Below are 21,261 nucleotides of genomic sequence, written 5' to 3' on the forward strand. Positions count from 1 at the left end.
ACAGCTGATAAAACTGCAAAAAGAACGACTTAAAGCACCACTAAGCCTGTGGCTCAGTGGGAAACTACTCAGTTATTGCACTTAAGAGTATGGGTTCAAATCCCGCAGTTACTATCTTCTTTCTTTCTTATAAACTCAGAATAGTGTATCACTAAATTAACTGAAAAAGAAGTTTCAAACTCCGGAGCTTCAGTGGCTCAGGAGATAAAGCACTAGGCTTTCATCTTGGAGACCCGAGTTCAAACCTCACTATTGCTTTGGTTAAATTGCCATCATTAAACAAAACAAAATGAGCCAAAAAGCAGGTGTCAATGTGAAAGCCAGAATGGCACTACTGGCTATACCCGTTGGTTGCGGACAAGGTTACGGAGAGTTGTGGGTACGAAACCCACCTCAGGTGTGTGGAGTACACCAAAGAAAATACCTGGGGCGGTATAACAGAACAGAGGGCGGAGCAGAAGGCGGAAACCAAAGGCTCACGAGCACATGGTGAAACACGGACCAGATTACAAACATACCTGATGCGGTAAGGCAAAAGCACGGACAATCCTGGGGCAGTAAGACAAAGCAGTGACGACTCGGACACACCTGAAATGGTAAGACAGTAAAGTAGGCTGAACTGAGAGGCGGGACAAGGAGAGAAGGGCGGTACAAGGAGAGAGAGAGGCAGGACAAGGAGAGAGAGGCGGAGCAGAGGGAAGAGAAGGCGGAGCAAAAAGAAAAAGAGGAAAAAAGTTTTTTTTTTTTTGGAAAAACCTCTTTTTTTGGCAAAAATTCCTCAAACTACTATCAGCGTGGTGATTTGAACCCTGGTCTGCTGTGTCAGGCTTGGATCTCTAACCGAGAGCTCTGACCACTAGACCACCAGTTTCTCATACTAACAACTGTTCGTTTGTTTTATTTAAAGATACAACTCCTCCACAGGTTTATAAAAAAAAAAAAAAAAGTGAAAATTGGATAAAACATTCATGTTTAAAGTAAAACTACATATTTTCATTTTAAACCTGTTCAATTATTTAATGTAATTACAAATAAAGGGTCTAAACATAATTACAATTAATTGAACGACTTTATTAAAATATTATTATTATAATACTTAAATACTTAAAATTACTTAAAGACATATTCAGAATTTAAAAGTGTAAAACATGACAACTGACGAATTAATCTTACTATAGACTGTTAAAAGTTCTATACTGAATCATGGGAATAAATAGCATTATATAGAAAGTTATGTTATTATTTTAGATCTATTTCATTATTTCCACGTCTTTTTTGTTATTTTCATGCAGTGAAATCCATGTCAAGCATTCAAGGCTATATGCATTACATGATTTTATATCTATATAAATATTTACTTCTATATTTAGTTTTTTTAGTACCATTTATAAGATGATTTACAAGAAGAAGAGAGTATTGCCACATAACACAATCAAATGGTAACTAGTTTACAGTGCTTAGTTTAATTTTAACCAATGCAGTTGCGTAGATGAGGAAAAGTGTACAATATAAACATGTATCATTATATATATTAAAGTTTAAAACATGAAACTGGACACACAAATCATTAATTCTGGATGAATCATAACCGGAAGCTTAAAAAATAAAGATGTAATGATGCTGTCATGCAGATGAAAACATGAATTCATTAGACTGCATACAAAAACAAACAGCACTACTGCTTAATATTATAATTCTACATGAAAGACTTTACAGGAATCACCTCAATACAAACGCCATTAACGATTAAATGCTAATTAAGCATTGCTATATAATCTTTTAACGACAGAAGTGTAGAGTTACTTACAGGTGATGGAGTGTCCAGCATTCCTGCACTTCATCCGGGGATAGTCGCGTGTTTTTGCCTGAAGGGCTGAAATGTGTGCTGATAAATGACATTTAAAGGCTCTCACTGACTGTCACCTGCAGGAAATTTACTTTTATATCTTCAAAACGGTCAGAAAGCTTTGTTTTGACTGTGGTCAAGCGTCGTGTTGTTTACAGAGCCAAAGGTGAGTCTCGTGCTGAACGTGAGGTCTCTTGCGCCTCTAGCGGAGCGGAAGAAGAACTGCACATTTTCTACAGGACAGACTGAAAATAACTTCCTGTTATCGACTGTCATTAAATATCTAGCTTGAATAGGCCCTCCTGCATATGACTGAATGTGTTTAGTGATTAACATTTTTTTCTAAATAATTGATTAAATAAATAAACAAACATTCTATCACTCATTGTATCTGCAGGGTCCCTCTTGTGGTCATCAAGTGTATCAATCTTCAAGCAGAAGTGGTTGTCTGCTTTGCTCTGCTGCAGGTGAGTGTGCACCAATTATTTCTTCTTTATTTCTGAACGAATCTGTCAGTTTTTCGAGCATCTGAATTATTAGACGAAAGTAGAAAGTCGGTAAAATATTGGTTCAGTAATGAGCTCTCAGAGGAACTGGGGTAATGGAGGTCGCTAAATGGCCAGTGTTTAGAGAGTCATCTGGACAAACACAAACAACACGAGACACAAGATCTTCAACACTCCTTTTGGGTGGTTTGATTATTGTTGGAGTGTTGTGATTGACTTTTTTGTACCCACATAAACATTGTTTTGTTTGGTTTATTTATTTTTCGTTGTTTTGTTTTTGACGGCAAATGACATGACACCGCGAAATGAAGGTAAATAAATAACTTCTTTCATTGCTTTCGATTGACTCAAAGCGGCAAAATGTAGCAATAATCTTGACTGGGGCTCATCTGCTAAAATAAATAGAAAGAGAAGTGTTGAACACTGTTCTGTCATCAGCATGTGGTGTTTTGAGCACTTCTGTCTGTTTGCAAAGCAGCTTTTCAAGAAGAACATCATTCACACACATTATTATTTCTGTAAATTCTGTTTAACAGATGATATTTAAAAGTTTAATTATGTAAAATGTTATCATTAATTAATTTAGTTTATTTTATTATTCATTTTGTTTTATTGTCTATAAAAATGTAATATAAAAATGCTTAGACTTGAGTTAAAATGTCTATGACGTGTGTTTGTTTTAAAGGCCACCAATGTAAGTATCAGTGTAAGTGTAGTCTATATGCAAGAGTCAGCCATGGTCAAACACAGGTTAGTTGAAGTGAAGTCGTAATGGATAAACTCAAAGACCACAAGAGGGAACTGAAGCTCACCTACTGTTGATGTTAGTAGAAGATAAGTTAGATAGGAAGTAAGGTAATGTAGATTTTTTTGTGCTGGTCCTGACCAGCTTAAACCAGCAACAAAACCTAAACCTTGTCAACATATGATTTTTCAGCAGAGGTGATAGATAACATTGTTACATTATTTTCTCTCTCTCATAAATATATAATATTTATCACAAATAAATAAATAAATAAATAAATAAAATCACAGTCTAGATGAGATCTCATTGTAACGACAGGCCTGTAGCCAGGGGGTGTTTGAGTGGTTCGAAAGATCCACCCCCCACTGATAAAGGGTCCAGTATTGTAACATACATGAGCTCATTTGTCTTATTTTGACCCCTGTGCCATCTTAAATTGTAAAAATAACCCATCAACGAAGGCCTCCACTAAATGCAAACTATTATTTTAACATTAACATCCAGCTGTGCAAGAACACATATAATATGACAAAAGTGAAGTCATCTTTCACTATCTTTATATTTTATGCACTGCATAGGAGAAGACTTGATCATCCCAGTCAATCTAAATGAAAGAAATCTTTCCAAATAAAGCTGTTCAAATCATCCGCTGAAATTATATCATTATCGCAATATATATATCGCAGCAAAACAAAATATGACCATGTCAAATTTTCCCAATATCATGCAGCCCTAGTTTCTACTGTTGATAGAAATTCACACATAATAATATCTGCAGGTTGTATAATGCCGTTTGTCATAGAAACAAAACGACTATGCTAAAAATAATCAATCATAATTGCAACAATTATCAGAGTAAAAAATGTCATCTATGCCAGCATCTTGTGCATCAAAACAAACATTTTATATTGTTATTTTACTTTGACTGATATTGAGAGCAGATGAATGTATAGTGGGAGATGATGCAAGCGCTAACAGGACATTTTACAATGCTTAGAGGGATAGTTTATCCAAAAATGACAATTTACTCTACTTACTTTCCCTCAGGCTGTTCCAAACACAAAAGAAGGTATTTTGAGGAAAGTTGGAAACCTGTAACCATCGACTTCCATAGGAGGAAAAACAAATGAAGACGATGATTACAGGTTTTCAGCTTTCTTCAAAATATCTTCTTTTGTGTTTGAAACAAGTGAAGGGTGAGTAAATTGTAGGGATGGTTTACAGTTTAACCCAAAGAATGACCAGTCTGTCAGATGAAGAAGAGCCGGAGTCAGAGTTTCAAATAAATAAATAAAGTTTACTGAAGATAGTTGCAGTTTCATCAGCAGAAGCCAGCTTCAACACTCACAATGAGTTCCTATGGCGCTCTGCTTACAATCACCAATCAATAACAATTATACTCTCACATAACGTCATTAACTGCATCACACATATAGGTGTTCTAACCTGATTGGTTAAAACACAGATAGACTAGGAAAATTTCTAGCAAAATCACTTTAGACAATTTAGATAGTATCAACTAAATAACAATAGAGACAGTTGCTTCCAGTCTTCAGCCCTCAGTTCCACTCGAGGTCTCTGTGACCTCTGACCTAGTTTGGTGGCTCCTAAAAAAGTTACACAGAGACAGGCAAATGCACTGAACATTCTTACATAGAGCAGTGTGTTAACTTATTCATTAGTTCAAATCATTTCAAAGTTAAATACTCATTAAATAATCATATTTAATAAAGATAATGAGAAACAGGATGATGCAAAAAGGATCCGAATCCTTCAAAATGATGACAGATTCTTCAGTTTTAGCTGTGGTGTGGGTGATCTAAAACTGTTTCTATTCACTGTGGTGTGATTTATGAAGTTACTCCTGAAATATATGTGTCAGTGTGTGAAGATTTCTCACTTGTGTTTGTGTTGTTCAACATGTCGGTTACCATCATTTTCTTTTTGGAGGGTCACTCCTCTAGAAAGGGAAGAGTGAGAACCAAAACAACTGGGGAAGAGACGGCGGAGCGTTTTAATTTTTTTGCAGGCAAAAGCAGAAGCCCTTCTGGACACAGTTCTGGAGCTCAGGAGGAGACACCACCGTCCTGTTCTCAAACACACCACAGCATTCGCTCATTGTAGAGATGTGGAGCCTGTGCCATGAAGCCAGATTAGTGGCTAGCCAGTTCAGTTTCAGTTAATTTGCATAAAATCTGGGTTTTAGGTACCATGAAGGAGCTTAGCTCTGCTCGACTGCTCCATGATACCAACAAAGAGTGATTGAAGTCCAGCTACTTTCATGTTACCTAAAACTAGAACTGTACAATATCTTGTTTCAGCATCGATATCACAATCTGCAAATCTGCAATAGTCACATCACAGGATCTTCTATGTTGAGTCGGGATTGTGATTAACCAGAGAACAGAGTTCAGTTCAGAACAGTTTAACCCTCACTGAGTGAAAGATTTTTCAGGCCTGCATTAGACAATGTAAGATTTCAAGTGAATTTAAACCATTTGGGCACTAGAAATGATCAAATGTGTAGCTTCAACAAAGAATAATTGCATTGAATTATTTCTACAGTGAAGACTAAAGTAGTCAACATTTGAAGTGTATCAGAAAAGTGTTTCAAAATGTTTCTAAGACCAGACGAGATGTTGTTAAACAGTTTGAGGACCACTTTAATGAAAGGTTTTCACTTTATAAAGTGATATTTTACATTTGATCTTTTAATTTCTGTCCCTCAGTACTGTTAGACTCTCCAGAAAGCCATAAAGCACTGTTTATATCATTTGTATATTTCTTCTATTTTATTAATTTATGCTTGTTGTATGTTTATTATATTTTATGCAGATTCACTCTCGATAAAATCATCACAATCAACATTTCTCCAAATTCAAATTATTATTCATATTGTGAAATTATATTCCTATTGCAGTATATATCGCAGAAAAACTAAATATCGCAATGTCAGTTTTTCCCAATATCCTGCAGCCCTACATAAAACCCAGAACTTGTGCAAACTAAACTGAAAGTGAACCGTCTAACCAGCTAATCCAGCTTCACACTACAGGCCCCTGACTGGACTGCTGATGTGTTTATTTTAATGACTCTTAGGACAGTGGTTCAGTTCAGCTTTGATTTGAGAGACTAAACTGATGTGGCAAGAAAACATTATTCCATGTAGTAAAACAAGAGATCTGAGTTATACAGCATCATAAAAATGCTCAGTAAAATATATTATCAAAGTAAAAAATATCAATAATTCAATAGTTTAAAAAATTGTTGATGTTTTAATTATTATCTGTGTCACAAGCAATGCAGCACATCAGTCTGGAGCTTCTAGTGATGCTGAAGGCCTTGATTAGCTGCTGCTGCTGTTTTTAATCAGGGCTGAAGTATAAAGAAGAATTTCTGATACATTATAAGACATTCAGAGAGATGAAAAGTCAAAAAGCAAAATATTTATATACTTTATTAGAAGATTTAGGATCGATATTTAGAGAACTTCAAATCCCCTGATGCTTATTCATCATTTATTTGAGTTGTTTTTATTATTGTATTTATTAATATGTATATTTTTGTATTGTTTTAATTATTAATGTGAAAGATCAGACTGTGATTGTAAATTGATTGTTATTTCAGTCTTTTGGGTAATTTAATGTGTTATTAATGCCTTTCTGTTATTGTTCAGGCACTCTTATTGAATAAAAAATCAGGGTTGCAGCTAAACTCAGGAGAGCGGCTCAGCAGGATCCAAAATATTTCTGATAGCTAAAATAGTTATAGTTCAGCCACAAATGTATATTTAATCGATAGACACCAATAGACAACTTGTTAACAGTGTAAATATTCAAGAAGAAAGACCTTCTCAAGCTACAAGAAGGATTGATAAATTAATACCATCTAAACCAGATGACACTGATCTGAATCTAATCTTGGGTCCAAGTGTGAACAGGGAATTGGAGCATTTTACTAATAAACTGAAAGTGAAACCCTGTTCAGATGATCAAGAAAAGGTGGAACTGTTGTTGGGAACTTTTCCTGATAAACACATGAGAGCTGTGGTCCACAGAGCGGTTCGATTCAACTTCCCCTTCCTCCAGACGCTGACCAACCAATCTAAGATCCGGGTCAGAGAAGATCCAGACTTCCAGGGGCTCGCCGGTTTGGCCTCCGAAGAAAAGCTGAGGGGTTTTTCAGGTTTATTGATGCCAAAACACCTGGTTCTGTGTTCACATTTCTGCCCGATGACAGCAAGGAGCATCGGACGTCAGTTCATCATTTTGTTAGCAGGCGTTTTGGGAAGCTTGTGGAAACCAAGAGCTTTGTAGACCAGCAGAAGACTTGCATTACGGCAAGACTGAGGGAGAGAGTCAAAATTTCTCCAATATTTGTTATTTGTTTCTTTAACTTCATCGAATTCTTTAGGGATTTTTAATGTGATTATGAAGTACTTGGGAAGAGCCACAAGATGGTGCCAGAAATTAATTTTTAAAAACTTGCAGTGTATATATTGCAAAAATATTCATATATTGAGATGATGGCTTATATAAAGAGCCTCTGAGTACAAAGCTTTAAATGTTAGTCTAAAAAAATTAAAACAAAACTAAAAAACTAGTTTCATTCTCGGTGTATTATGTGTATGCATATGTACACTTTACGTTCACCAATTTGATAAAATATCTATTTGCTTTCTAAAACTTAAATCATCAAATGAATTTGTAGATATGCTTATAGAGATTTGCATATAAACACATTTCTCTGTCAGGTTGCTGGAGAAAGGCTCAGAGTTTGAGAGGAGGGGAATGCAGATCTCTCATGTCCGTCCTGCATTTGAAGCTCTTAAGCTTGGCAGACTGCAGGGAAATCACTTTGAGCTGGTCATCAGAGACCTAAAGCATCATGGGAAACATGGTCTGGAGCTGCCACAGCTTATAGAGGAAGCAGTGGAAAATGTGAAGGTAAATGTGTGTATGTTCACCAGTGTTTCATGAAGAAATGTACACACAGAACTACTAAATATTAGTTTTATTTTCCAGAACAAAGGCTTTGTGAATTATTACGGTCCTCAGCGGTTTGGAAGTGGATCGTGTGTCCAAGCAGATCAAGTAGGGCTTGCGCTGTTGAAGGAGAATATGGTAATAGAGTCATTTCCCTTGATCAGTTATATGTGATGCTCCGGCTTTTGTTAGAAACACTGTGTTTGAGCAGGAGGCTTCAGTTAAGCTGTTCTTCACCCCAGAGGATGACGATGACCTCCAGAACAAGGCTAAACGTCATTTTCTTCACACAGGTGAGGGCTGGTGAACTAATGTTGAGCAATGTGCTGTACAAAATAGATGAACATTAAGCTAAAACATATTATTGGTGATTTTTCAACACATGCTGATCATTGTTGCTTAATTTATTTCAGTTTCAGTGCATCCAAGAACTACTAACTGTTCTCTTTGTTCAGGAAATGCCAAGGAGAGCTTGGCACTGATGCCAGCGTATAAAGCCAGAGAGCGGCTCATGCTGCGGGCGCTCCACCGGTACGGCAGTGGACAGGAGGGTTGCACCCGTGGCTGGCTCAGTTTACCCCACAGCATGAGGGTCTTCTACCTTCACTCCTACTGCAGCAGAGTGTGGAACCAAGCAGCCAAATACCGGCTCCAAAATCTGGGCTTTAAGCCTGTTCAGGGTGATCTGGTTTGGGCTGAGTCTGTAAAAGGGCTCAAAGATGCCACAGAGGAGCTCAGCGCTCCACAGGTAAGGGCCTTGATTTAGTTACTGCTAAATAATAGCCAGGAATGGTTTGTGTTTTGTTTGAATTGGGTAAAATAACTCATAGAAATGATATAATTTTTTAAAATAAACACACACTATATTCAGTGTAAATTTAAGGCTAATAATATCCTAACATTTATCCTGAAATACAATTTTAAGAAACATTTGTTTTATTATTTGAATCTACTTTGTAAAGAAGTATTAAAAAAAGAATATATAAATTAAACATGCATAAATCTCATTCAAATATTTTATTGAAGAAGAGTGGGTGTACATAAATGCATGTGTGTAGTATGTTTGTACATTTGTATTATTATTTCTTGTTCTTATTTGTGGAATTTCATTCATTTTCATTTGTTTTCTGTGCTGTAGATCCATGTTGTGACTTCAGATGAGGAGAAGAATGAGGTTTTCTCATTAGACCAGGTACTGTTTCAGATGTCTTTATTTGCTCTGTATGTCTACAGTAACTCTTACCCATCAGTCTCTTACTGTGTCTCTGTGGTTTTTCATCCAGGTGATTCTTCCTATGCCAGGAAATAGTGTCAAGTATCCAGAAAACCTTTTGGGTCAATGGTATCAAGACCGATTGGCTCAGGACGGTTTAAAGTGCTGCCGATTCAGAGTGACTCCCCTTAAACTCAACGTTCCTGGATGTTATCGACCGCTGCTCGCTAAGCCACAGAACATCACATATAGCCTGCAGACGAGTTCATCAGACGAGTCTAACACACACTGTCTGTCACTAAACTTTGACCTGGAGGCGTCCTGCTACGCTACTGTGTGTCTCGGAGAGATTATGAAGACTAATCTTTCATAGGTTACTCAATGGCACTGATTAAAAGTGTTTACAGACTAAAAAACATCAAATATGAGGAGCTGTATTCTTAATAAAAAGTTTATTTACAATTGTCATGATGATTGTGTTTTTTACCTTACCTGGGACAATATTCCACTCATTTGTTTGTGAATGAGCTGTAATTTCAGCATTGAGCACTAGATGTCTCTCTCAGGTCCAGCTCAGAAGCAGTTGATCAGACTGACATGAGGACTGATGAACCATAAAGGATCTGCCAGCTGTGTTCAATGAATCACAAGCTCATCTAGAAGTGATTGAAAAATTAGGACAGAAATATCAGCCTGTACATCTGTAAAGGCTTATGAGGCAATTCATGGTTCAAGAAATGAAAACAGATCCTAAAGTTACAACAAAAAGAACATTATTTTTATAATATGTCAAAGTCCTCATTCAAACGTCACGTTTAAATTCCACAATGTTTGTCTAAATGTAACGTCAAGCTCAATAATTCAACATAAAGTGATTAAAAGTGGTTCAAATCCACTTCTGCTCATCCACTAAATATTGTACATAAACTCCTAATAAACAAATGAATGAGAGGAGTTTCAAATGCAACAATAGTGGTCTATAAGGGGCAGCTGTGGCCTAATGGTTAGGGATTTGGACTTGTAATCGAAGGGTTGCATGCTCAATCCCGGCAGGGCTTAGATCAATCAAAAGCAGGTTTGAGTATGGGTAATCATACTTGATGAAACTCCACTTCATATATGTGTGTTATAAAACAGACAAACACAAATAAAACAAAACTGTGTCCTAAACAACTCTTAGACTCAATATCTCTGCAAGAGTGGGATTTGAACCCGGGTCTCAAAGATTTAAAATTTGATGTGTTAATACTTGAGCTACTGAAGCTGTGAGCTTCATATATATTATAATGAGCATTTGTTGTTAGTTTTATAAACCTGTAAATGCTGTTTCAGAAAGCTGTCTATAAAAGAGACGTTCAAAACATAGGGTGAAACTGAGACTTAGTGGCTTAGTGGTAAAATCTTTGAGCTTTCAACTTGGAGACCCATGTTCAAATCCCACTGATGCAAGTGCTTAACTAAAAACTAAAAGTTTTTGGTCAAATAAATTAAATCTTTCAACAAAACCCTGTCCAAAACCACATAAAGCCAACAGATTCAATAGTTTAGTGGTAAAATCTTTGCTCTTTCCTCTTAAGAGTCCCGGTTTCAAATCCCACTATTGCAAATGTTTAACTCTGTAAGGTAAAACTTTTTAGTCATATAAACTAAAGCTTACAACAAAAAGCTGTCCAAACTCTTCCTGAGCTCACAGATTCAATGGCCCGATGGTAAAATCTTTAAGTTTTCATCTTGGAGATCCGGGTTCTAATCCCACTATTGCCAGTGTTTAATTCAGAAAACTAAAATTTTTTTAGTCAAATAAACAAATTTTTGATCAAAACCAGCTCCAGAAGCACTGCAAGACTCCAGATTCAATGGCTCAGTGTTAAGACCACTGAACTTTCATCTTGGAGACCCGGGTTCAATTCCCATTATTGCTTTTATAAAATTCCTATACAGCTGATAAAACTGCAAAAAGAACAACTTAAAACATCACTAAGCTTGTGGCTCAGTGGGAAAATACTCAGTTATTGCACTTAAGAGTATGGGTTCAAATCCCGCAGTTACTATCTTCTTTCTTTCTTATTCAAACTCAGAATAGTGTATCACTAAATTAACTGAAAAAGAAGTTTCAAACTCCAGAGCTTCGGTGGCTCAGGAGATAAAGCACTAGGCTTTCATCTTGGAGACCCGAGTTCAAACCTCACTATTGCTTTGGTTAAATTGCCATCATTAAACAAAACAAAATGAGCCAAAAAGCAGGTGTCAATGTGAAAGCCAGGATGGCACTACTGGCTATACCCGTTGGTTGCGGACAAGGTTACGGTGAGTCGTGGGTACGAAACCCACCTCAGGTGTGTGGAGTACACCAAAGGAAATACCTGGGGCGGTATGACAGAACAGAGGGCGGAGCAGAAGGCGGAAACCAAGAGCTCATGAGCACACAGTGAAACACGGACCAGATTACAAACATACCTGTGGCGGTAAGGCAAAAGCACGGACAATCCTGGGGCAGTAAGACAAAGCAGTGACGGCTCGGACACACCTGGAGCGGTAATACAGTAAAGTAGGCGGGACAAGGAGAGAGAGAGGCGGCACAAGGGGAGAGAGAGAGGTGGGGTGAGGAGAGAGAGGCGGAGCAGAGGGAAGAGAGGCGGAGCAGAGGGAAGAGAAGGCGGAGCAAAAATAGAAAAAGGTAAAAGTTTTTTTTTTTTTTTGGAAAAACCTCTTTTTTTGGCAAAAATTCCTCAAACTACTATCAGCGTGGTGATTTGATCCCTGGTCTGCTGTGTCAGGCTTGGATCTCTAACCGAGAGCTCTGACCACTAGACCACCAGTTTCTCATACTAACAACTGTTCGTTTGTTTTATTTAAAGATACAACTCCTCCACAGGTTTATAAAAAAAAAAAAAGTGAAAATTGGATAAAACATTCATGTTTAAAGTAAAACTACATATTTTCATTTTAAACCTGTTCAATTATTTAATGTAATTACAAATAAAGGGTCTAAAAATAATTACAATTAAATGAACGACTTTATTAAAATATTATTATTATTATACTTAAATACTTAAAATTACTTAAAGACATATTCAGAATTTAAAAGTGTAAAACATGACAACTGACGAATTAATCTTACTATAGACTGTTAAAAGTTCTATACTGAATCATGGGAATAAATAGCATTATATAGAAGGTTATGTTATTATTTTAGATCTATTTCAGTACTTGCATGTCTATTTGGTTATTTTCATGCAGTAAAATTCATGTCAAGGCTATGTATATTACATGATTTTATATCTATATAAATATTTATTTATATATTTAGTTTTTTAGTACCATTTATAAGATGATTTACAAGAAGAAGAGAGTATTGCCACATAACACAATCAAATGGTAACTAGTTTACAGTGCTTAGTTTAATTTTAGCCAATGCAGTTGCGTAGATGTGGAAAAGTGTACAATATAAACATGTATCATTATATATATTAAAGTTTAAAACATGAAACTGGACACACAAATCATTAATTCTGGATGAATCATAACCGGAAGCTTAAAAAATAAAGATGTAATGATGCTGTCATGCAGATGAAAACATGAATTCATTAGACTGCATACAAAAACAAACAGCACTACTGCTTAATATTATTATTCTACATGAAAGACTTTACAGGAATTACCTCAATACAAACGCCATTAGCGATTAAATGCTAATTAAGCATTGCTATATAATCTTTTAACGACAGAAGTGTAGAGTTACTTACAGGTGATGGAGTGTCCAGCATTCCTGCACTTCATCCGGGGATAGTCGCGTGTTTTTGCCTGAAGGGCTGAAATGTGTGCTGATAAATGACATTTAAAGACTCTCACTGACTGTCACCTGCAGGAAATTTACTTTTATATCTTTAAAACGGTCAGAAAGCTTTGTTTTGACTGTGGTCAAGCGTCGTGTTGTTTACAGAGCCAAAGGTGAGTCTCGTGCTGAACGTGAGGTCTCTTGCGCCTCTAGCGGAGTGGAAGAAGAACTGCACACTTTCTACAGAACAGACGGAAAATGACTTCCAGTTATCGACTGTCATTAAATATCAAGCTTGAATAGACCCTCCTGCATATGACTGAATGTGTTTAGTGATTACATTTTTTCTAAGTAAGTAATTAAATAAATAAACAAATATTCTATCACTCATTGTATCTGCAGGGTCCCTCTTGTGGTCATCAAGTGTATCGATCTTCAAGCAGAAGTGGCTGTCTGCTTTGCTCTGCTGCAGGTGAGTGTGCACCAATTATTTCTTCTTTATTTCTGAACGAATCTGTCAGTTTTTCGAGCATCTGAATTATTAGATGAACGTAGAAACTATCGGTAAAATATTGGTTCAGTAATGAGCTCTCAGAGGAACTGGGGTAATGGAGGTCGCTAAATGGCCAGTGTTTAGAGAGTCATCTGGACAAACACAAACAACACGAGACACAAGATCTTCAACACTCCTTTTGGGTGGTTTGATTATTGTTGGAGTGTTGTGATTGACTTTTTTGTACCCACATAAACATTGTTTTGTTTTATTTATTTATTTTTCGTTGTTTTGTTTCATTGCTTTCGATTGACTCAAAGCTGCAAAATGTTGTGGCAATAATCTTGACTGGGGCTCATCTGCTTAAATAAATAGAGAGAGAGAGAGGGAGAGAGGGAGAGAGAGAAAGAGAGTTGTTGAACACTGTTCTGTCACCAGCATGTGGTGTTTTGAGCACTTCTGTCTGTTTGCAAAGCAGCTTTTCAAGAAGAACATCATTCACACACATTATTATTTCTGTAAATTCTGTTTAACAGATGATATTTAAAAGTTTAATTATGTAAAATGTAATCATTAATTAATTTAGTTTATTTTATTATTCATTTTGTTTTATTGTCTATAAAAATGTAATATAAAAATGCTTAGACTTGAGTTAAAATGTCTATGACGTGTGTTTGTTTTAAAGGCCACCAATGTAAGTATCAGTGTAAGTGTAGTCTATATGCAAGAGTCAGCCATGGTCAAACAGGTTAGTTGAAGTGAAGTCGTAATGGATAAACTCAAAGACCACAAGAGGGAACTGAAGCTCACCTACTGTTGATGTTAGTGGAAGATAAGTTAGATAGGAAGTAAGGTAATGTAGATTTTTTTGTGCTGGTCCTGACCAGCTTAAACCAGCAACTAAACCTAAACCTTGTCAACATATGATTTTTCAGCAGAGGTGATAGATAACATTGTTACATTATTTTTTTCTCTCTCATAAATATAAAATATTTATCACAAATAAATAAATAAAATCACCGTCTGGATGAGATCTCATTGTAACAACAGGCCCGTAGCCAGGCAGTGTTCAAGTGGTTAGAAAGATCCACCCCCCACCGATAAAGGGTCCAGTATTGTAACATACATGAGCTCATTTGTCTTATTTTGACCGCTGTGCCATCTTAAATTGTAAAAATAACCCATCAACGAAGGCCTCCACTAAATGCAAACTATTATTTTAACATTAACATCCAGCTGTGCAAGAACACATATAATATGACAAAAGTGAAGTCATCTTTCACTATCTTTATATTTTATGCACTGCATAGGAGAAGACTTGATCATCCCAGTCAATCTAAATTAAAGAAATCTTTCCAAATAAAGCTGTTCAAATCATCTGCTGAAATTATATCATTATCGCAATATATATATCGCAGCAAAACAAAATATCACCATGTCAAATTTTCCCAATATCATGCAGCCCTAGTTTCTACTGTTGATAGAAATTCACACATAATAATATCTGCAGGTTGTATAATGCCGTTTGTCATAGAAACAAAACGACTATGCTAAAAATAATCAATCATAATTGCAACAATTATCAGAGTAAAAAATGTCATCTATGCCAGCATCTTGTGCATCAAAACAAACATTTTATATTGTTATTTTACTTTGACTGATATTGAGAGCAGATGAATGTATAGTGGGAGATGATGCAAGCGCTAACAGGACATTTTACAATGCTTAGAGGGATAGTTTATCCAAAAATGACAATTTACTCTACTTACTTTCCCTCAGGCTGTTCCAAACACAAAAGAAGGTATTTTGAGGAAAGTTGGAAACCTGTAACCATCGACTTCCATAGGAGGAACAACAAATGAAGACGATGATTACAGGTTTTCAGCTTTCTTCAAAATATCTTCTTTTGTGTTTGAAACAAGTGAAGGGTGAGTAAATTGTAGGGATGGTTTACAGTTTAACCCAAAGAATGACCAGTCTGTCAGATGAAGAAGAGCCGGAGTCAGAGTTTCAAATAAATAAATAAAGTTTACTGAAGATAGTTGCAGTTTCATCAGCAGAAGCCAGCTTCAACACTCACAATGAGTTCCTATGGCGCTCTGCTTACAATCACCAATCAATAACAATTATACTCTCACATAACGTCATTAACTGCATCACACATATTGGTGTTCTAACCTGATTGGTTAAAACACAGATAGACTAGGAAAATTTCTAGCAAAATCACTTTAGACATTTTAGATAGTATCAACTAAATAACAATAGAGACAGTTGCTTCCAGTCTTCAGCCCTCAGTTCCACTCGAGGTCTCTGTGACCTCTGACCTAGTTTGGTGGCTCCTAAAAAAGTTACACAGAGACAGGCAAATGCACTGAACATTCTTACATAGAGCAGTGTGTTAACTTATTCATTAGTTAAAATCATTTCAAAGTTAAATACTCATTAAATAATCATATTTAATAAAGATAATGAGAAACAGGATGATGCAAAAAGGATCCGAATCCTTCAAAATGATGACAGATTCTTCAGTTTTAGCTGTGGTGTGGGTGATCTAAAACTGTTTCTATTCACTGTGGTGTGATTTATGAAGTTACTCCTGAAATATATGTGTCAGTGTGTGAAGATTTCTCACTTGTGTTTGTGTTGTTCAACATGTCGGTTACCATCATTTTCTTTTTGGAGGGTCACTCCTCTAGAAAGGGAAGAGTGAGAACCAAAACAACTGGGGAAGAGACGGCGGAGCGTTTTAATTTTTTTGCAGGCAAAAGCAGAAGCCCTTCTGGACACAGTTCTGGAGCTCAGGAGGAGACACCACCGTCCTGTTCTCAAACACACCACAGCATTCGCTCATTGTAGAGATGTGGAGCCTGTGCCATGAAGCCAGATTAGTGGCTAGCCAGTTCAGTTTCAGTTAATTTGCATAAAATCTGGGTTTTAGGTACCATGAAGGAGCTTAGCTCTGCTCGACTGCTCCATGATACCAACAAAGAGTGATTGAAGTCCAGCTACTTTCATGTTACCTAAAACTAGAACTGTACAATATCTTGTTTCAGCATCGATATCACAATCTGCAAATCTGCAATAGTCACATCACAGGATCTTCTATGTTGAGTCGGGATTGTGATTAACCAGAGAACAGAGTTCAGTTCAGAACAGTTTAACCCTCACTGAGTGAAAGATTTTTCAGGCCTGCATTAGACAATGTAAGATTTCAAGTGAATTTAAACCATTTGGGCACTAGAAATGATCAAATGTGTAGCTTCAACAAAGAATAATTGCATTGAATTATTTCTACAGTGAAGACTAAAGTAGTCAACATTTGAAGTGTATCAGAAAAGTGTTTCAAAATGTTTCTAAGACCAGACGAGATGTTGTTAAACAGTTTGAGGACCACTTTAATGAAAGGTTTTCACTTTATAAAGTGATATTTTACATTTGATCTTTTAATTTCTGTCCCTCAGTACTGTTAGACTCTCCAGAAAGCCATAAAGCACTGTTTATATCATTTGTATATTTCTTCTATTTTATTAATTTATGCTTGTTGTATGTTTATTATATTTTATGCAGATTCACTCTCGATAAAATCATCACAATCAACATTTCTCCAAATTCAAATTATTATTCATATTGTGAAATGATATTCCTATTGCAGTATATATCGCAGAAAAACTAAATATCGCAATGTCAGTTTTTCCCAATATCCTGCAGCCCTACATAAAACCCAGAACTTGTGCAAACTAAACTGAAAGTGAACCGTCTAACCAGCTAATCCAGCTTCACACTACAGGCCCCCTGACTGGACTGCTGATGTGTTTATTTTAATGACTCTTAGGACAGTGGTTCAGTTCAGCTTTGATTTGAGAGACTAAACTGATGTGGCAAGAAAACATTATTCCATGTAGTAAAACAAGAGATCTGAGTTATACAGCATCATAAAAATGCTCAGTAAAATATATTATCAAAGTAAAAAATATCAATAATTCAATAGTTTAAAAAATTGTTGATGTTTTAATTATTATCTGTGTCACAAGCAATGCAGCACATCAGTCTGGAGCTTCTAGTGATGCTGAAGGCCTTGATTAGCTGCTGCTGCTGTTTTTAATCAGGGCTGAAGTATAAAGAAGAATTTCTGATACATTATAAGACATTCAGAGAGATGAAAAGTCAAAAAGCAAAATATTTATATACTTTATTAGAAGATTTAGGATCGATATTTAGAGAACTTCAAATCCCCTGATGCTTATTCATCATTTATTTGAGTTGTTTTTATTATTGTATTTATTAATATGTATATTTTTGTATTGTTTTAATTATTAATGTGAAAGATCAGACTGTGATTGTAAATTGATTGTTATTTCAGTCTTTTGGGTAATTTAATGTGTTATTAATGCCTTTCTGTTATTGTTCAGGCACTCTTATTGAATAAAAAATCAGGGTTGCAGCTAAACTCAGGAGAGCGGCTCAGCAGGATCCAAAATATTTCTGATAGCTAAAATAGTTATAGTTCAGCCACAAATGTATATTTAATCGATAGACACCAATAGACAACTTGTTAACAGTGTAAATATTCAAGAAGAAAGACCTTCTCAAGCTACAAGAAGGATTGATAAATTAATACCATCTAAACCAGATGACACTGATCTGAATCTAATCTTGGGTCCAAGTGTGAACAGGGAATTGGAGCATTTTACTAATAAACTGAAAGTGAAACCCTGTTCAGATGATCAAGAAAAGGTGGAACTGTTGTTGGGAACTTTTCCTGATAAACACATGAGAGCTGTGGTCCACAGAGCGGTTCGATTCAACTTCCCCTTCCTCCAGACGCTGACCAACCAATCTAAGATCCGGGTCAGAGAAGATCCAGACTTCCAGGGGCTCGCCGGTTTGGCCTCCGAAGAAAAGCTGAGGGGTTTTTCAGGTTTATTGATGCCAAAACACCTGGTTCTGTGTTCACATTTCTGCCCGATGACAGCAAGGAGCATCGGACGTCAGTTCATCATTTTGTTAGCAGGCGTTTTGGGAAGCTTGTGGAAACCAAGAGCTTTGTAGACCAGCAGAAGACTTGCATTACGGCAAGACTGAGGGAGAGAGTCAAAATTTCTCCAATATTTGTTATTTGTTTCTTTAACTTCATCGAATTCTTTAGGGATTTTTAATGTGATTATGAAGTACTTGGGAAGAGCCACAAGATGGTGCCAGAAATTAATTTTTAAAAACTTGCAGTGTATATATTGCAAAAATATTCATATATTGAGATGATGGCTTATATAAAGAGCCTCTGAGTACAAAGCTTTAAATGTTAGTCTAAAAAAATTAAAACAAAACTAAAAAACTAGTTTCATTCTCGGTGTATTATGTGTATGCATATGTACACTTTACGTTCACCAATTTGATAAAATATCTATTTGCTTTCTAAAACTTAAATCATCAAATGAATTTGTAGATATGCTTATAGAGATTTGCATATAAACACATTTCTCTGTCAGGTTGCTGGAGAAAGGCTCAGAGTTTGAGAGGAGGGGAATGCAGATCTCTCATGTCCGTCCTGCATTTGAAGCTCTTAAGCTTGGCAGACTGCAGGGAAATCACTTTGAGCTGGTCATCAGAGACCTAAAGCATCATGGGAAACATGGTCTGGAGCTGCCACAGCTTATAGAGGAAGCAGTGGAAAATGTGAAGGTAAATGTGTGTATGTTCACCAGTGTTTCATGAAGAAATGTACACACAGAACTACTAAATATTAGTTTTATTTTCCAGAACAAAGGCTTTGTGAATTATTACGGTCCTCAGCGGTTTGGAAGTGGATCGTGTGTCCAAGCAGATCAAGTAGGGCTTGCGCTGTTGAAGGAGAATATGGTAATAGAGTCATTTCCCTTGATCAGTTATATGTGATGCTCCGGCTTTTGTTAGAAACACTGTGTTTGAGCAGGAGGCTTCAGTTAAGCTGTTCTTCACCCCAGAGGATGACGATGACCTCCAGAACAAGGCTAAACGTCATTTTCTTCACACAGGTGAGGGCTGGTGAACTAATGTTGAGCAATGTGCTGTACAAAATAGATGAACATTAAGCTAAAACATATTATTGGTGATTTTTCAACACATGCTGATCATTGTTGCTTAATTTATTTCAGTTTCAGTGCATCCAAGAACTACTAACTGTTCTCTTTGTTCAGGAAATGCCAAGGAGAGCTTGGCACTGATGCCAGCGTATAAAGCCAGAGAGCGGCTCATGCTGCGGGCGCTCCACCGGTACGGCAGTGGACAGGAGGGTTGCACCCGTGGCTGGCTCAGTTTACCCCACAGCATGAGGGTCTTCTACCTTCACTCCTACTGCAGCAGAGTGTGGAACCAAGCAGCCAAATACCGGCTCCAAAATCTGGGCTTTAAGCCTGTTCAGGGTGATCTGGTTTGGGCTGAGTCTGTAAAAGGGCTCAAAGATGCCACAGAGGAGCTCAGCGCTCCACAGGTAAGGGCCTTGATTTAGTTACTGCTAAATAATAGCCAGGAATGGTTTGTGTTTTGTTTGAATTGGGTAAAATAACTCATAGAAATGATATAATTTTTTAAAATAAACACACACTATATTCAGTGTAAATTTAAGGCTAATAATATCCTAACATTTATCCTGAAATACAATTTTAAGAAACATTTGTTTTATTATTTGAATCTACTTTGTAAAGAAGTATTAAAAAAAGAATATATAAATTAAACATGCATAAATCTCATTCAAATATTTTATTGAAGAAGAGTGGGTGTACATAAATGCATGTGTGTAGTATGTTTGTACATTTGTATTATTATTTCTTGTTCTTATTTGTGGAATTTCATTCATTTTCATTTGTTTTCTGTGCTGTAGATCCATGTTGTGACTTCAGATGAGGAGAAGAATGAGGTTTTCTCATTAGACCAGGTACTGTTTCAGATGTCTTTATTTGCTCTGTATGTCTACAGTAACTCTTACCCATCAGTCTCTTACTGTGTCTCTGTGGTTTTTCATCCAGGTGATTCTTCCTATGCCAGGAAATAGTGTCAAGTATCCAGAAAACCTTTTGGGTCAATGGTATCAAGACCGATTGGCTCAGGACGGTTTAAAGTGCTGCCGATTCAGAGTGACTCCCCTTAAACTCAACGTTCCTGGATGTTATCGACCGCTGCTCGCTAAGCCACAGAACATCACATATAGCCTGCAGACGAGTTCATCAGACGAGTCTAACACACACTGTCTGTCACTAAACTTTGACCTGGAGGCGTCCTGCTACGCTACTGTGTGTCTCGGAGAGATTATGAAGACTAATCTTTCATAGGTTACTCAATGGCACTGATTAAAGCTGTTTACAGACTAAAAAACATCAAATATGAGGAGCTGTATTCTTAATAAAAAGTTTATTTACAATTGTCATGATGATTGTGTTTTTTACCTTACCTGGGACAATATTCCACTCATTTGTTTGTGAATGAGCTGTAATTTCAGCATTGAGCACTAGATGTCTCTCTCAGGTCCAGCTCAGAAGCAGTTGATCAGACTGACATGAGGACTGATGAACCATAAAGGATCTGCCAGCTGTGTTCAATGAATCACAAGCTCATCTAGAAGTGATTGAAAAATTAGGACAGAAATATCAGCCTGTACATCTGTAAAGGCTTATGAGGCAATTCATGGTTCAAGAAATGAAAACAGATCCTAAAGTTACAACA

The 21,261-nt window shown here is 36.6% G+C and overlaps 2 protein-coding genes across 2 annotated transcripts; both read left to right on the plus strand.

Annotated features, from left to right (window-relative positions):
• The first annotated feature begins 325 nt into the window (after positions 1–325).
• Positions 326–9,757, plus strand: LOC130223532 (pseudouridylate synthase PUS7L-like). The gene is made up of 8 exons (XM_056456372.1): positions 326–397; positions 2,219–2,313; positions 7,851–8,043; positions 8,122–8,220; positions 8,294–8,375; positions 8,538–8,830; positions 9,221–9,274; positions 9,366–9,757. Exons 1-8 carry the CDS (start codon positions 326–328, stop codon positions 9,666–9,668), a joined length of 1,191 nt encoding a protein of 396 aa, XP_056312347.1. The 3' UTR covers positions 9,669–9,757.
• Positions 9,758–11,559: 1,802 nt separating this feature from the next.
• LOC130223533 (pseudouridylate synthase PUS7L-like) lies at positions 11,560–20,952 on the plus strand. Its single transcript, XM_056456373.1, has 8 exons — positions 11,560–11,723; positions 13,456–13,545; positions 19,053–19,245; positions 19,324–19,422; positions 19,496–19,577; positions 19,740–20,032; positions 20,423–20,476; positions 20,568–20,952. Exons 1-8 carry the CDS (start codon positions 11,560–11,562, stop codon positions 20,868–20,870), a joined length of 1,278 nt encoding a protein of 425 aa, XP_056312348.1. The 3' UTR covers positions 20,871–20,952.
• The last annotated feature ends 309 nt before the right edge of the window (positions 20,953–21,261 follow it).

This window comes from Danio aesculapii, chromosome 4 (genome assembly GCF_903798145.1).
Source record: "Danio aesculapii chromosome 4, fDanAes4.1, whole genome shotgun sequence".
NCBI classification, from domain to species: domain Eukaryota; kingdom Metazoa; phylum Chordata; class Actinopteri; order Cypriniformes; family Danionidae; genus Danio; species Danio aesculapii.

Excerpts from the sequence above, each read along its gene's own strand:
- LOC130223533 (XM_056456373.1), top strand. The coding sequence starts at position 11,560 with ATGGCACTACTGGCTATACCCGTTGGTTGCGGACAAGGTTACGGTGAG. Across the intron at positions 19,423-19,495 it reads CGCTGTTGAAGGAGAATATG|GAGGCTTCAGTTAAGCTGTT; the intron begins GTAATAGAGTCA and ends GTGTTTGAGCAG. Across the intron at positions 19,578-19,739 it reads ACGTCATTTTCTTCACACAG|GAAATGCCAAGGAGAGCTTG; the intron begins GTGAGGGCTGGT and ends CTCTTTGTTCAG.
- LOC130223532 (XM_056456372.1), top strand. The coding sequence starts at position 326 with ATGGCACTACTGGCTATACCCGTTGGTTGCGGACAAGGTTACGGAGAG. Across the intron at positions 2,314-7,850 it reads TCTGCTTTGCTCTGCTGCAG|GTTGCTGGAGAAAGGCTCAG; the intron begins GTGAGTGTGCAC and ends TTTCTCTGTCAG. Across the intron at positions 8,221-8,293 it reads CGCTGTTGAAGGAGAATATG|GAGGCTTCAGTTAAGCTGTT; the intron begins GTAATAGAGTCA and ends GTGTTTGAGCAG.